Source organism: Sparus aurata, chromosome 12, assembly GCF_900880675.1.
Source record: "Sparus aurata chromosome 12, fSpaAur1.1, whole genome shotgun sequence".
NCBI classification, from domain to species: Eukaryota; Metazoa; Chordata; class Actinopteri; order Spariformes; family Sparidae; genus Sparus; species Sparus aurata.
Genome location: NC_044198.1, coordinates 19,864,913 through 19,879,532, shown reverse-complemented (window position 1 = coordinate 19,879,532; position 14,620 = coordinate 19,864,913). Strand labels below are relative to the sequence as shown.

Sequence of the window (14,620 nt, the reverse complement as noted above, 5' to 3'; positions counted from 1 at the left end):
TGTGAAACTTGACATTAGGATATTTATAATCATTCCTTAAAATTGACCACCTGTTACTTCCTTAAATGGGGTACATTGTTTCCATCTTGTAAATGTGTAATCCATTCACACATCTTGTAAATGTGTAATCCATTCACTCATCAATTACAGTGAATCAACCCTCGATTAGAGTAGAATAGAGCAGAGCACAACTTTAATGTCCCTGTGGGGCAATTGGCTTTGCAGACAGTAGTCAAACACAATTGCACAAGACATCTAACACTGCAACACCAGCCAAGATCAGAACCATTTACACTGTCATTAAAGAAAGTAAGTAAGTGGAATTACCCAACCGCTGTGCTTGAGTAAAATGTATACTTCTAATTTACTCTTGTATTTCCTTTTCTGCTGCTTTGTATTTCTACTCCACTTCCTTTTAGAGGCAAATGTTTTACTTTTTTCCTCCACTACATTTATCTGATCACTGTAGTTACTAGGTGCTTTGCAGAAGGCCGTTAAAATACAAATCAAATGATAAATGAGGTCCTTAGCTTTTCACACTGATATACATGCAAAGTCAGGCGGAGTTCCGTTGGCCATGAAAGAGCTTCATATCAAAACAGCGTTGCAGCGTTCGCCTAACCAACTGAAGTAGATGGGGACTTGTTTTAAAATGTGACAAAGAAGCATCCCAATAGGTTTTGAAAAGAGTATTTTGTAGCAAATGTATTAGCGTCACCAGTTCATCACAGGGCTAACATATAGGGACAAACCACCATTCACACTCACATTTACACCAACTGACAATTTAGAGTTACTGATTAACCTTACCTTTTTTTTTTTTTTTGCACTCTTTGGATGGTGGGAGGAAGCTTGAGTACCCAGAGAGAACCCATGCAGAGAACATGTAAACTCCTGCCTCAGACAGGTCTCAGACCCGGGACCTTGTTGCTGTGGGTGGCTTGTGAGAAGAAAACGACTGAATTTTGATCAGAGACAATTGTAACGTCATTTTCTATGAATAATTTTAAGGATATATTTGAAATCCCTCACCCTTTCCAGAACATCCCTAAGAAATATCCCTAATCTTATTTTCCCATAATAATCCATTAATTGACTCAAATAAAAATTAATCCAGTTCAAGGGTGACCTATCAAATAATATATAAGAATACAAACATATCACAGGCGTGTTTGCTTTTGTTTTTTCCTCCCCGTAATGAGTTAATTTAAGGTCACTTGATAAGTTGGACAGCCCCCAACACTAGCACCGTGCTGCAGTGAGAGACGTGCTGGTGACGTCAGCAAGTGGCGCAGGAAGATGGGGGACGAAGAAGAGATCCGAGGGAGACCTCAAACAGCAGGACCGCAGAGGCCATGAGACGGTACAGAGGATTAACACTGTGATCTGTCGCGTTAGTTTACACCTTAATCATACCTGCGGGTTATTGTTTTTTTTTTATTAATATTCTCAGCAAAGGCGTGTGAACAGCGAGAGTCGAGTGGTTGCGTAGGATGGTGTGTATGTGTGTGTGTGGTGTTTTTTTTTTTTTAAATGAGAACAACAACATTTTAATTGTCTTTCATGTTTGTCGCGTTCGGGAAATATGACATAAAGCTAGCTTAACCAGGCTGTCTGTTAATTAGCATCTCTCGCCGTGTATTTATAATGAGAATTATTGTAAAATACTTCACTTATTATTTAAACATCGACATGTTATAAAAAAATGTAGTAATCAGTACTTAACGACAAAATATACCTATTTACATGTAAATGTAGGTATGTTTTGACGTTAGCTGGAAAGTCGTGCCTTAGAATTAGTTTCTTCTTCTTGTTTTTTTTTTTTTTTTTTTTTTTTTTCCCTAAGCCTACTGTGTGTTTGTCTTCTCCTGTCAGGTAGGATGACAGTCTGCAGTCGCTGTCACTGTGTTGGTACACAGCAGCCTGATCAGAAAGCAGCATGGGGCTCAAGCTCAGTGGCAAGGTAAGTCAGGGTGTGGCCCTCAGACCTCTTGCCCTTCATCATCATCATCATTATTATTCTTGTAAGCACAAGCTGCATTGTATCCATGCAGGTATTATCAATGGATTTACTGTTTACTAGTGGTGGAGGAAGTGCTGTAAGTGTCTACTGATGTAAAAGTATAAATCGGGCTTTGAATGCGTTCAGTATCACACTTTATAACAATTGTAAATTCATAGTTGATTAGACTTGAATTAATAGTGAGGAGAAATGCTGTATAAACCATGTATTTGTTAAGCAATTGTTTGTAGGGACGTTGCAACTGATATCTGTAATATCAGTAATTGTGCGTTGGCAGGTTTTCAGTGATGTTATGATTCGACAGCCATGATTAATTAAAGGCTTTTTAATTCTTTACCCTCTTGAGTGCCCCAGAGTTGTTCTGCAGTTTTGAAAGAATTAGATCCTTAAACTGATGAGCGCCAGAGGGACACCGTTCACGACACCCGAGCAGCACCTCCTGCATTCTGTTTTCTGACTGAAGTCCTTTTTACTTAGTAAATGATTTACAAATGTAGTTAATCTTCTCCTAATTCTCTTTGTTGAGGTAGAGCGTCGCTAATTCTCTGAAGAATTTCAGCCTCAGTGTGATGAATCAGATCTCTTTATTACATACAGCATGGAGAGAAGACCCGAGGTGTTCTCTAGAGTCTTCCAAATGTTTCCGATTGAAAGAAACAACAGAGTAGGGGTTACATAATTTTCCGACGGTTGTTAATCATTTCTTCCCAAAACAATGACGCTCTGATGCTGTGTGATGTTTATGGCAGTGAGTCTTTGATGTTTAGATGATTTATTGGGCAGTAAATGTCATCATATCTACCTTCCTGTGAACATCTCAGGCAAATCAGTTGCCCCTCATTTGACTTTATGACCCTTGAGATTGGAAAATCGGGAAAGGGGAATCTCCCCTCCTCTCACATCCTGATGTGTTCTCTACCGTACATTGAGTACTGAATTAAAAACTAGTTCATTCCTCACAATCTATAAACATTGTTTGGATGGCCATTATAAGGTTGCAACTAATGTGGATATACAGCATTTCTACTCTATTGTACTTCTATTTATTTACTTGAGTAGATTTGTTTTTATTCAATTTCCATCTTATTGTTAGTCTATTCCTGCCTCGCGCTGCTACATACTGTTTTGTTTCATTTGCATGCTGCGTAGCTCATCTTATCTTGTCTCTATAACTGCTTAGCGGGGTTGGGAGGGTTGCTTTAAAAATGTATTCTGATATAGTTATTAATTTACTGTTAAAATAGTCCGTAAAGTAATCTAAGTATCACAGTATTAAAGAAATATCATTTTTAACTACTTTACGTTGCTTTTGGATTGCCTCAATACCAAATATAATGCAAATAAAGACGAGTGCGTGTTCTATAGGATTATTCCCCAAGCCTGCTGCTTAATAAATGGTTTATAAAAGCTTTAATTGTTTGCTAATGGTGAAATACCTTTTAGCTCATGTTTAATTATTAATAAATGTATCAATTATTAATGATAATTACTATAAGGTCTATAAAGGAAATAGTTGTGCAGCAGCAAGTAAGAGAGTGCAACTATAAATAATGAAATTATATACCGTCATTAAAAGTGCACATAAAAAAAATTGCTCTGAATACAATAACAAAGCATTTTTTGTTGTAAATGGTTAAGGTGGAGCTCATTTTAAGATATTTTATAAAGGACTACGATAAATTATTATATTTATTCTTGACTATGTTCCAGATTTGTTTGTAAGTGTGAGTAATGTTAATGTGAGAAAGTACTGATATGGTTGCAGGGACAACCCCTAAAGATGAATTTTGTGGTATAAATGAAAAGGTTGAAAGTCGTGATAAATGCCATCACAGGTGCACAGTGACATCTTCAAATTGCTTGTTTCACTGTAATTTAAGTCTAAGGGAGACACAGTGGTTTTAGTGGGTTTCACCTCCCACAGTCCAAAGTACTCTGCTTCTTGCCCAGTAACAGCCTGGATTGGCTCCAACCCACCGCAGCCCTTTCAAAGAATAAATGGATGGATAATTTAGGAAAAGGAAATGCAGTAAATTCTCATCTTAGAAAAGCTCTGACCATGCAGAATTTCTGCATGAATGAAAAATAAGTTAAATGACTAGCTCCTCTCTCAGAATACTTGCTGGTACATATTGTTAGCTGTCTAATTGTTTCAGATTTATTTTTATGCACTTCTTGGTAGTTTAATCTACAACAATGCATCATTTTTCACAAGCACCTCATATGTTTTGTATGCACAGTCTAAATTTGTAAAGCAACTACAGTTGTTAAATAAAGCTTGGTAGTAAGAATTTAATTGAAATTAAATGTAGTGCAGTGAAGGTATAAAGTACAGTGCCTGAGTAAATGTCCTCAGTTACATTCCATCACTGTTGTTCACACTGCAGGGACAGCAGAGCCACAGGATGGTGATCTTGGTGGCCATCTTCGTCCTCATGACACTCCTCATCCTGTATGGCTCCAATAATGTCATGGATGACGTCTACGCTCCGTTCCATGTGGCTACAAATCATGCGCTCAAGGCCACAGATCTGAAGAAGTGGTCTGGGAGAGAAGGATATGTGCCAGTTTATGGGAACAAGGTACTTAATGAATGACACACAATCACGGAACTTGATCTGACTGGGTCTGATTTCAATACTAGTTTGCATGTATGGAAACGTAACTATGTATCAGTGGAGGGGTGGTGAAGGATGCGGCAGAAGTGAAACGTATCCAGCACTGCTGCAGTGGGCTAATGGCTTTACAAACCTTGCGAGTAATCTGCACACAACTCTTATTAAGTTTGCCCACAGTGCATAAAAGAGATACTAGAAGTGAAGTGGTATACAACAAGAAACAAAGTGCACACTTAACAAAAGGAGGCAGCTGCAGCTTATGTAAGTCATTAGAAAAATAGTGGGATAAAATGGAGGCCACCCTTTGTAAGATGGTTCGAGAGGTTGTGTGAGCCAGATAGCAGCTTCCTGTTTTGTTTTTCAGTGAGTGTTTTTTTCTCTCTGCCTGTTGCCTATTGTCTTTCTCATAACCCAGTCTTAACCCAGTTACATGCACATTACATAACGTGTATGTATACGAGTAAACAGCCAATCCGTGTGGTGCTTCCAGCTAAACGCTAGGTTTAACAATGTTTCAGCGGTTTCCAGGATGATAATGTGCTTGTGATGTGATAGACAATAATCATGTAAAATAACAACAACGTTTTGAGGACAAAATAAGCAAATCACATACATTAAAACAACCTAAAAATATCTCAAGCAGGCTGAAATAATGAATTAGTAGACTTCAGTTGTATTTGATAGTTTATTTCATCACCAACACAAGGGACATCCTACGCTCAAACACTGTCTGCCTCCTCAGGTGGTCCACAAAGTGCTGAAATACCTTTTGTTCCTCAGCAGTAAGTCAATTTTTTTGAAATATTGTCACACTGCAACACTAACTTTGATCCTAATGCAACGACTGTCGCGCTCATGCACAAGGGGGTTGGAGATGTTCTGTATGAATGTTCTGTGTTTTAACAAGCAGCATCTCTATTTGTTTAAAATGTGCAGAAAATCTGTGGCTGAAGTACTGAACAAATTATGATTTTGTCCTGATGATGGTCCGTCGTCCTTTTTTCGTCGGCCTATCTGAAATCGGTCTGAGCAGTTTATTACAGAGAACCCTCTCCCCAGCAACATTCTCCAGCTCTGCCTGGGGGCATCTTGAGTCGTGCCTGGGCCAGATGAAATAAATAATCCCTCCTCCAGCAAGTTCTGGGTCACCTTTAATCAGATCGCCAAAGTCAGTACGATTCATCTTGTTGTGGAGACATAAAACTGACAAAAACTGTGAAGCTCACAGTGGCTGCGGAAGAAAATTCAAAGGGATCGCAAGTAGTATTTAATTTCCTGGGAACCATGGATATCTAATTTTATGACAGTGAATCCAGTTGATGCGGAGAGAATTGCACAGATTAGGAAAGAGTTTGACTGACTAAAGTAATTAGTGTTTATTCTCCCTGGCATCATGTATGTGTAAAAAGTTTCTTTCTTTTTTTTTTTTGTTAAGAATATGACCCTACACTGTCACAACTGTGCACTGGTGACAAGCTCCAGCCATGTCCTGGGCACTGGAGCAGGAGAAGAGATCGACCGTACGGAGTGTGTGATTCGTATGAATGACGCCCCCACCATGGGATACGAGAGTGATGTCGGGAACCAGACCTCTCTGAGGGTCGTAGCCCACTCCAGTGTTTTCCGGGTGGTCCGGAAGATTAACGAGCTGCTACAGCGGACAGAGAACAGCCCTGTGATCATCTTCTGGGGACCCCCGAACAAGATTGGGAAGGAATCCAAAGGAACCCTGTACAGGTTAATCCAGAGAGTCAGCATGACCTACAGCAACCTGTCGTGCTACAGCATCACAGCCAGCAAGATGCGCAGGTTTGACAATCTGTTTCAAAGGGAAACGGGAAGAGATAGGTGAGTATTTACGGCGCTAGTGTAATGTGAATGACATTTTATTGTGTATTGGCAGTGTCACCCAGATACAGATAATGCTTGAGTAAAAGTCTTAAAGTATCTGATGTTAAATGTACTCAAGTATCGAAAATACAAGTAAAAGTAAAAATGCAACATTTGCCTCCAAGATGTTGTGGAGTGAAAGGAAAAAAAGAAAACTAAAGTAATAGTACTTCAGAATTGTTATTAAGTAGAGTACCTGAGTAAATTTTAAACTGGGTTTCAGACCCCTATTTAAAAATTATCACTTTCACGAACAATGTTTGTTGTTTTTTCATTTGTTTTGATGGTTTCTCTGTTCAGACAAAAATCACACTCATGGTTGAGCACAGGCTGGTTCACCATGGTCATCGCCATTGAGATATGTGATAATATCAAAGTTTATGGGATGGTGCCGCCCAACCACTGCGCGTGAGTATAATGATGTCATTAATCAACCTGTGTAGATTCTTATAAACACCAATAATGTTAAATTGTCAAATGTCAAATTTTTGTATTTTCAATAGAAGTTCATAACCTGTAGTTAATGCGAACCTGAGGGTAAGAAATATATATGTAAACTTTGTTTGATTAGAAAGTCACATTGAGATTAAAATCTCTTTTACAACTAAAACCTAGCCATGATAGGGTCAAAATAGCATCATCACACCGATAAATAACTGATAATATAAATTTTCACATTTCTGGCTGTTAATTTATAATAATGCATCCCTACTATGAACCCATTAGTTGCCATATTATTGAACATTCCTGGTTAAACGTATTAATTATATCAAATCCCTTCTTTTTCCAGAAAAAAACCTGGAGGCAAGAAGATGCCCTATCACTATTACAAGCCCAGGGGCTCCGATGAATGTCTTACTTACATCCAGAACGAGGGCGGCCGTAGAGGGAACCACCACCGCTTTATTACTGAGAAACACGTGTTCGCACGCTGGGCAAAACAGTACAACATCACCTTCATTCATCCCAAATGGTGATGAGACTAGAGTGAAAACAACAAAGAGGTCTCACAGAGGCTCGAATGAAAAGCGCCACGAGGTGGATTTTATCGTAACTTCCCCTGAATGAGCCTTCAAACAGCCACACGATGAATGACAGCTACTACTGAGGATGAAAGTCCTTTAGAGAAAAACTATTATTGGACCGATTGACGAATGAGGAGACGCCCAGGAATGTCTTCTGTCGCAGGAGAAAAAAGAACCACATGTATTCCACATGGACACGCGGCTACTAACCCGTGTTTTGTAAATAGAAAGTAAGATAACTTTAAAAGATGAATTTTTACATGTTTATAATATTTTTGTTATTATGTATTGAAAATGCACTTATGTTTCCCACGCTGGAGGGGGTAACATCAGCAAGCATTCTCATTATACATACATGTGGCCTACAGAGCACTATATCGTTTAAGCTCTCCATTACAAAGAGATTATACTCCACAGTTAATGCAGTCACATTCAATAGATCACTAATTCAGCCTACAGATACAATGTACCCTTGGAGCCCAACAGAGTATGTGGGCAATGCAGACAAGCTCCTGAACTGTTTCAGTATCTTGGATTGATCAAGGAAAACATTGTAAAATTACATTTTAAAAGAAAAATTGCAAAAGTATCAGTGTTAAATATGTTAAGATAAAGATCCGTAAAACAACAAAATAAGAGTATACAATTGGCAAAATTGTGAATAAAATCAGGAAATAATGGATTAATAAGAATCTGAGCAAGGATTCAACGCTTGTTTACCATGTTTAATGTAACTAAAATATTTATGAGGCTCAGGTTCCAGCTATAGTTTCAGTATTACTGAGGACGAACCACATAGACACCTTCAGTTTGAGGGATTTTAAGTTGATTCAGCACTGACAGAAGGCTACACCACTGTTTGTAATAGATTGACTCATTCATATTGCAGAAACTATGTGTCACTTTTCTCTCAAGTTATTACATCTTGATATACCCTCGTTTTGAAAGATGATCGTACTGTATTGTAATATTTTTGCTGCACTGGATATTCGTTTGAATGTTTTTGTGAAATTAGCCTATAAACATGAATCTGTCGCCTCATGAACTTTTTTACCTCAGTGGCATGCAACTCGAGTCTAAACAGTCCACGTGGTCTTGTTAGGTATACGTATGTCACTCTTAAGACTGCACTATTAAATTAAAAAGGGACATTTCCGTTTTAATTGTAGAATCGTGAAACAGAGAGAGGTGCAACTGCTGTTGCTTTTTGCAAATAATTTATCTGTAGACATATTTTTTATGAAATTCCATCTTCGGGAGAGGCTCTTCGTCAATACGGACGCCATGTGTTCTATTAGTTGTGATCAGAAGCCCGCGTTGTCTGTTTGTTTAAAACCTTTGGTCAGTAAAGAACAGGAAGAAAATACATTCGAAATACACTGACTGTTAACGGTACTTTACCAAGATTAAACTGCCCGCTACATTTATTGATATACTAGCCTGAAATACTAATGTCACTCATTTTATAGGATGCTAAATTTAAGAACTGAGGACCATAAAGGAGCACAGTCAAGATCTACTGAACACAGATGCACCCACAGTTTCTAGAATATATCGTCCACCCACTATAAATCACCGAGGGTAGACTCACTTGTGAACGAAACTCAAAACAATTCAACAGCACCACAACTTGCAGGCTCCGGCATGACCAAAAACTCCTCTCAATCGATTTTTTTTAAAAGTAGGATGTATTGCAGGAGTGTTGTATCGTACTGCACTAAGTTTCACCGATCACTCAGTCATCAGACAAATAACCCAAAAGAGTACTGCAGGCCCGGGGCTCCCGGCTCACTGGTGCGCCCTATTTTTTCATTTCAGGGCATAATTTAGGTGCACCCAATAACACATTTTATACAAATTTCTTAACACATTATATAAATAATTCTAAACAGGAAAATGAGTGGAAATGCATGTTTCTCTTCATTTTAAATCACATGCAACAATAACTTGCTATAATCTCAATTGCTTAAAAACTGAACATTTGAATCACAGGCACACTGGTACGACAAATGAAAATGTTTAGTCGACACCCGAAGCCCTGAGGCCTCGTATAAACCTGCCGTTAACATGAAATCTGTGCCTGGCTTTTTGTCTTGATGATGGTAAATTAAACATTAATAATACTACTGATAAGGGGTAGATGCATGCCGCATGTGTGGCACCTGGGAAGTGACTGCATCCACAACACAATCCGAAAGGTTGTAAAGGCTTCTACTGCTGCACTACTAAATCTCCCAGTTTTCACATGGTTCACTCTCTCTTAATGCCAGCATGTGTTTGACCTACTCACTCAGAAACCAGAAGCTGACCATCGTGTTCAACTCAGAGGTTCAGTGCCATTTGTGTGTCCTTGTCGTGATGGTCTCAACACCATTATTCATGCAAAGCTCTGTACTGTTTATCGAAGAGCGAATGATATGCTTTGAAAAATAAAATGCAAGTCAGTTCAAGTCTGTGAAATTAACTTGTATTTAAATATGTACATTTCTTGACTCATTCAGGAACAAAGACTTACACAATGATGATGAAAACAAGGAGTAATTTGATGATGGGTATTGAGCACTGCCTGCACTGATGCGTGTGATGTGATGTTTTAACAGTATGCAATGCTTAAAAAGGTCCAATTATAGAAACTCAACAGACGATAACATCTACCAGCATCTACTACCATCTTTGTTTACTTTTCTTCATCGCTAACTCTTCAATAAACCATTGGATACGTCTGAAAAGGCAGCTGTGATCTTCTGTCTCAGCCCCGCCATGGAGACTAAGATGGCCTCCTGTGGAAAAGTAAATAGGAGAAGATAAATTAACACAGCTTGAGCAGCACAGACACTTTAAATCATGATTTAGTACAGGCTATTAAGCATTTGCTTACACAAATTGGAAAAGTATCTTGTATCTAAATGTATCTTGTCACGCAGTGCTTGCCGGTTCAACTAATATGTCATACACGTCCTCACCTCTGTGCGAATGGTCCTGCTGCCCTGACTGGGACACGTGTTCAGATAAAGATCAAATAACACACTGGGGTCAGTCACATCCAGGTTTTGGTCAGTGTCTACACTGGCCTCCAGTCCCTGAAGACCTCCAAAAACTACCAGAAGATGCCTAAAAAGTGGGGAAAGGTCAGGTTTTAAGTAATAAAATACCAGTGACAGTGCTTGACAGCTCAATGTTAACATCAGCATGCTCACAATGACAATGCTAACATGCGCACTAAACACAAAGTACAGTGAGAATGGTGCTAATGGTATTAGTTTTACAGTCATTTGGTCTTAAACAACACAACACAACAAAGAGTTGGACTAATTAATTGTGATGAATTTCTGGCTCTTTGCTTTTAGCTCAGCCAGTAGAATCAACTCTTTCAGCTCTTGAACAACTCCTCATTTAGTGCCGCTTCTGACTTTTATAATTCAGCCAAATTAAGCAATGTTTTGGACCCATGATGGCTATATGTGCAGGTTTATCACTTAAATTATTCAATGCAATTATACACAGCAGATGTAGAGGCTAAGCCAACGCTTTAAGCCGCTGAGAAAAATATCACTTAAAAAAAACTACAGATGTCCACCTCATGGCGCTAGATGGAAAGTCAGAGGATCACTAAAGTCGGTATTTTTAATCCTGACAGATGTCTTTACAACATCTCATGCCATTCCAATCAGTAGCTGTTTCTGTCTGGACCAAACATCACATAAACATTCCCGTTCGGTTTGCATGGAATATGAAACAGTTCTCAGATATTACTAGCACTGAACCTACTTGAATGGTGACAGAGTCGTCTGATCTATGTTGCTGCCTTTTTCTGACGTGCCTATAGTCACATCGTATCCGTTTTCGTATGGACTCTCTGTGAAAACTGCACCTGCATCAACAAACACACAGCAATAAGGATAAATAAGCAGTCACAGTGGGTTTATTATTATTATTGTTATTATTATATTATTACTGTGAAAAGAAGTGCCATTTGGTTCTTAATCTTCCAATATGTTTAAAGTAACTTGAAATGAATGTTTGATTGATAGGTGTGTATTGTGAGCACAGGAAACGTACTGAGGCAGGACGCCAGGCGGACACTGTAACCCCAGTAGAGACCTCCTTCAGTCCTGGGCACATGAGGAGCCACCACCGTACCTTTATACACTTTGCTTTCTGAGGGGGATGGAAACACGCACTGAGAACTTTGCATAGAGAAAACATCTATAGAACATTAAATAGGTCAAAGTTTGAAGGACAAACATTACCATTCTTCTGAGTCTTATTGAGCTGAACTGTGACTCGTAGCCCAGATTTCAGCTGTTTATCGATCCGAACTTCCTGTGACAGAGGAAGGATTATTCGTTCAGTCAGATCGACAGAATGATAATCTGTGACAAATTTGATAATTGACATCGTCTATGACAGTACAAATGTATTTTGATTTGGGACTATTGGTTGCACAAAACATAGACGTTTTCACTATTTTATAATCATTTAAACTCACTGGGTAAAATATTCAGAATGAAAATAATTAGATGATGCCCGACAGGCTCCTTTTTTAAAATACCAACAATATCTTTAACATAGCATCCATCAACAGATGACGGTAACCTCCATTTAAACACGCTCACCTTTCTCATTCCACAGTTGACTAGCGAGCCTCGACCTGGTTTCGTCGTCCTGTCGACCACAACTCCTTCCCGATATTCTGATTCATCGTCCATCCTCATGTGGTGAGGACTGTCTAAGGGGTTAAGCAAGCCTGATAGAAAAAAGCCAAATAAAACAGAGGCAATTAATATACCTTAAACCCTTGCTTGCTTGCTGCATTTTGTATCAAGCACTATCTACGGTTTCAGCGACATTTGGGGAGGATGCAGTTGTCTCATTTTTGTCTATGGAAGGACCCACAGGGTCCGTTTTACAGTTTCTGCTGTTAATGAACGCGTGAAAAGGAAATTTGGACATTTACCTGCATACTGTAAATCTGGATGCTTCGGGAAAAAACACTTGCGCAGATACCTGGTGGAGAAGAAAATCTGTTAAAAAAAAACTGATAAAAATAAACTGAAACTGATTATAGAAGCATTCTCTCTTACTGTGGACATTCCAGGTACTGAAGTATTCTGGCGAGCTGAATACAAGCATGTCCTCTCTTCCCGACACCTTTAAATTCTCCTTCAACGCTCCTGTGAGACAAAAAGACAAAAGCAAAATCATCTCTCTTAGCTTTCTAGTTGTTTGAGGAGTGCTGCTGACCAACAATTGCGACCAAAGTTCACTTACTTGACATCTTCCCCTTGTTCATCAAACACGACGATCTCATCGACGCAGAATACGACACAGGCTCGGGCGATCTGTCCGGCCAGGTATGTACGAAGTTCAGGGGACTGAGCGTTCTCCAGGACAGAACCTGGCAGGGCCACGCTCACCGTGTAAGCCCGACCTTAAAGACACAGATACATGTATAGATCACACATTACAGCACTCTATTCGCACATAGTTATGAACAGTAAATAAAATGACAGTCAGTTACCTTTTTTGCTCTGGCTTTGTTCCAGTTGTTCCCTCTCTGAAGCCTCTTCTTCTTTCTGCTTATCCAACTCTTTGATCAGCTTGGCCTCTTTCCTTTGCTTCTTAGCCTCATTTACTGTTGTTGAGGGAGAATCAAAGATAAAGGATAATAATTTAATTTGATTGCAGCCAATGGATGCATTCAAAAAGTTCTGGGTAAGAGAAAGTATTCAGTAGATATGTGTAACATCACTTGTACAGATTATAAAAAGACCTATGAGGCTAAATTGTTAGAGTAATATGTAGATGACTATTTAACAAATAATTGTTAAAGTACATGAAGTATATTTTTACTTCATAATAAAGTCACTCACAACAATCAGAATGCACACATTCACTTTCGGGTAAAGACGCTTTGACACATTTTGAGCCTTATAGCAAATAAAACATCGCACCACAAATGATCTATCAAAGCAAACTGATGGCATTCATCTAAAAGCTGTTAGCAACGTGTGAGCTAAGCTAGCCGTTTACTCACTTTCTGCTTTCCTTTTCTTCCAGTCCACTCTCTCCCCGACCTGTAGCAATCAAGAAACACGTTAAAAGTGATACAGAGAAAGTACAATGTTATTTTTAATTTTAAACTATAGCCTCACAGTACCTGAGTGGACATGGAATTAGGTCTCTTCACTGCAGCTCCAGTGGACATTTTTACACGCACAACATGTGAAGTTTATTTACTTCCGGGTTGCCTCTTCCTCTTTTTCTCCGTCTTCTTCTTCTTCTTCTTCTTCTTCTTCTTCTTCTTCTTCCGGCCAGCTGTACGTTACGGCACGTGACACTGCCCTCCACTGTTATAAGGCGCTCACCTTGATTCTTGTTCTACAGTACAATACAGTATAACGCAAAAATGTTGCAAAAACAGTTTAAACAATTGCCCTCCCGACTGGCTGATGCTTAATTATTTTCTTAATACCAGAAGAAAGCAAAGACTTCATTCTCCCCGTGTGCTATCGGAATTTCAAAATAAAAGTCGGTTGATACTGGCTAATTAATGTCAAAAGCTTTACTATTTGAACTGATGTGATTCCTTCAAACACGCTTGTGACTTAACATTAGTATTGGAATATACATATTTTTGTCCTTCTATACTTAAACTAGAAGGACCGGATATATCATCTGTTTTCCTGAAACACAGGACACCAATGGGCTTAAATTATGTTATATCATAAGACTGCTGAAAGTATTGAAACAATTGGCATTTCTGCTTGATTCTGAATCAAACTTCAACTCTGCAAACTTTGTTTACCTTAATTGTTGGTCAGGTTGGCATAGTGGAATGTATTCATTGTGATCTGTTATTACTAGAAAATCCATTCCTTTTTGTTTATTCTTTCTGTTTGGAAATCAGTCCAGGAATGGCACATTCCTTTACTGCAAATAAGAATAATTAAAAAAAAAAAAGTTGTAAAGTGTTATATACAATCCAAGTTTGTGTAAAGGGGCCATGCTTCGGGGGAATTGCTTTTCCACTGTGACATTCAAATTGCTTTTTGAGACGGATA

At 38.8% G+C, this 14,620-nt stretch overlaps 2 protein-coding genes across 5 annotated transcripts; one reads left to right on the top strand and one right to left on the bottom strand.

Moving 5' to 3' along the window:
- Positions 1-1,234: 1,234 nt before the first annotated feature.
- On the top strand, positions 1,235-10,006 carry st6galnac6 (ST6 (alpha-N-acetyl-neuraminyl-2,3-beta-galactosyl-1,3)-N-acetylgalactosaminide alpha-2,6-sialyltransferase 6). Of its 4 annotated transcripts, none has more exons than XM_030436790.1 (6): positions 1,235-1,363; positions 1,876-1,963; positions 4,411-4,605; positions 6,077-6,489; positions 6,832-6,939; positions 7,322-10,006. In XM_030436790.1, the coding sequence occupies exons 2-6, from the start codon at positions 1,940-1,942 to the stop codon at positions 7,506-7,508; spliced, it is 927 nt and encodes a 308-aa protein (XP_030292650.1). In that variant the 5' UTR covers positions 1,235-1,363; positions 1,876-1,939; the 3' UTR covers positions 7,509-10,006. The 4 variants fall into 4 exon arrangements, with proteins under 4 accessions (XP_030292650.1, XP_030292651.1, XP_030292652.1 ...); XM_030436791.1 differs by having other exon boundaries at positions 1,243-1,363; positions 1,880-1,963; XM_030436792.1 differs by having other exon boundaries at positions 1,347-1,496.
- On the bottom strand, positions 10,002-13,859 carry spout1 (SPOUT domain containing methyltransferase 1). Its single transcript, XM_030436787.1, has 12 exons — positions 13,717-13,859; positions 13,594-13,633; positions 13,078-13,191; positions 12,828-12,987; positions 12,641-12,730; positions 12,514-12,563; positions 12,173-12,303; positions 11,807-11,879; positions 11,616-11,714; positions 11,325-11,427; positions 10,520-10,667; positions 10,002-10,336 (listed from the first exon to the last, which is right to left on the bottom strand). The coding sequence occupies exons 1-12, from the start codon at positions 13,762-13,764 to the stop codon at positions 10,250-10,252; spliced, it is 1,143 nt and encodes a 380-aa protein (XP_030292647.1). The 5' UTR covers positions 13,765-13,859; the 3' UTR covers positions 10,002-10,249.
- Positions 13,860-14,620: the final 761 nt, after the last annotated feature.

Bases quoted from the DNA above. Each gene is read 5' to 3' on its own strand.
- spout1 (XM_030436787.1), bottom strand. From the start codon at position 13,764: ATGTCCACTGGAGCTGCAGTGAAGAGACCTAATTCCATGTCCACTCAG. The intron at 12,304-12,513 runs GTAAATGTCCAA...TTTTTCTATCAG, and splicing joins TCCAGATTTACAGTATGCAG to GCTTGCTTAACCCCTTAGAC. The intron at 10,337-10,519 runs GTGAGGACGTGT...ACTTTTCCACAG, and splicing joins GCAGGACCATTCGCACAGAG to GAGGCCATCTTAGTCTCCAT.
- st6galnac6 (XM_030436790.1), top strand. From the start codon at position 1,940: ATGGGGCTCAAGCTCAGTGGCAAG. The intron at 1,964-4,410 runs GTAAGTCAGGGT...TTCACACTGCAG, and splicing joins GGCTCAAGCTCAGTGGCAAG to GGACAGCAGAGCCACAGGAT. The intron at 6,490-6,831 runs GTGAGTATTTAC...TTCTCTGTTCAG, and splicing joins AGGGAAACGGGAAGAGATAG to ACAAAAATCACACTCATGGT.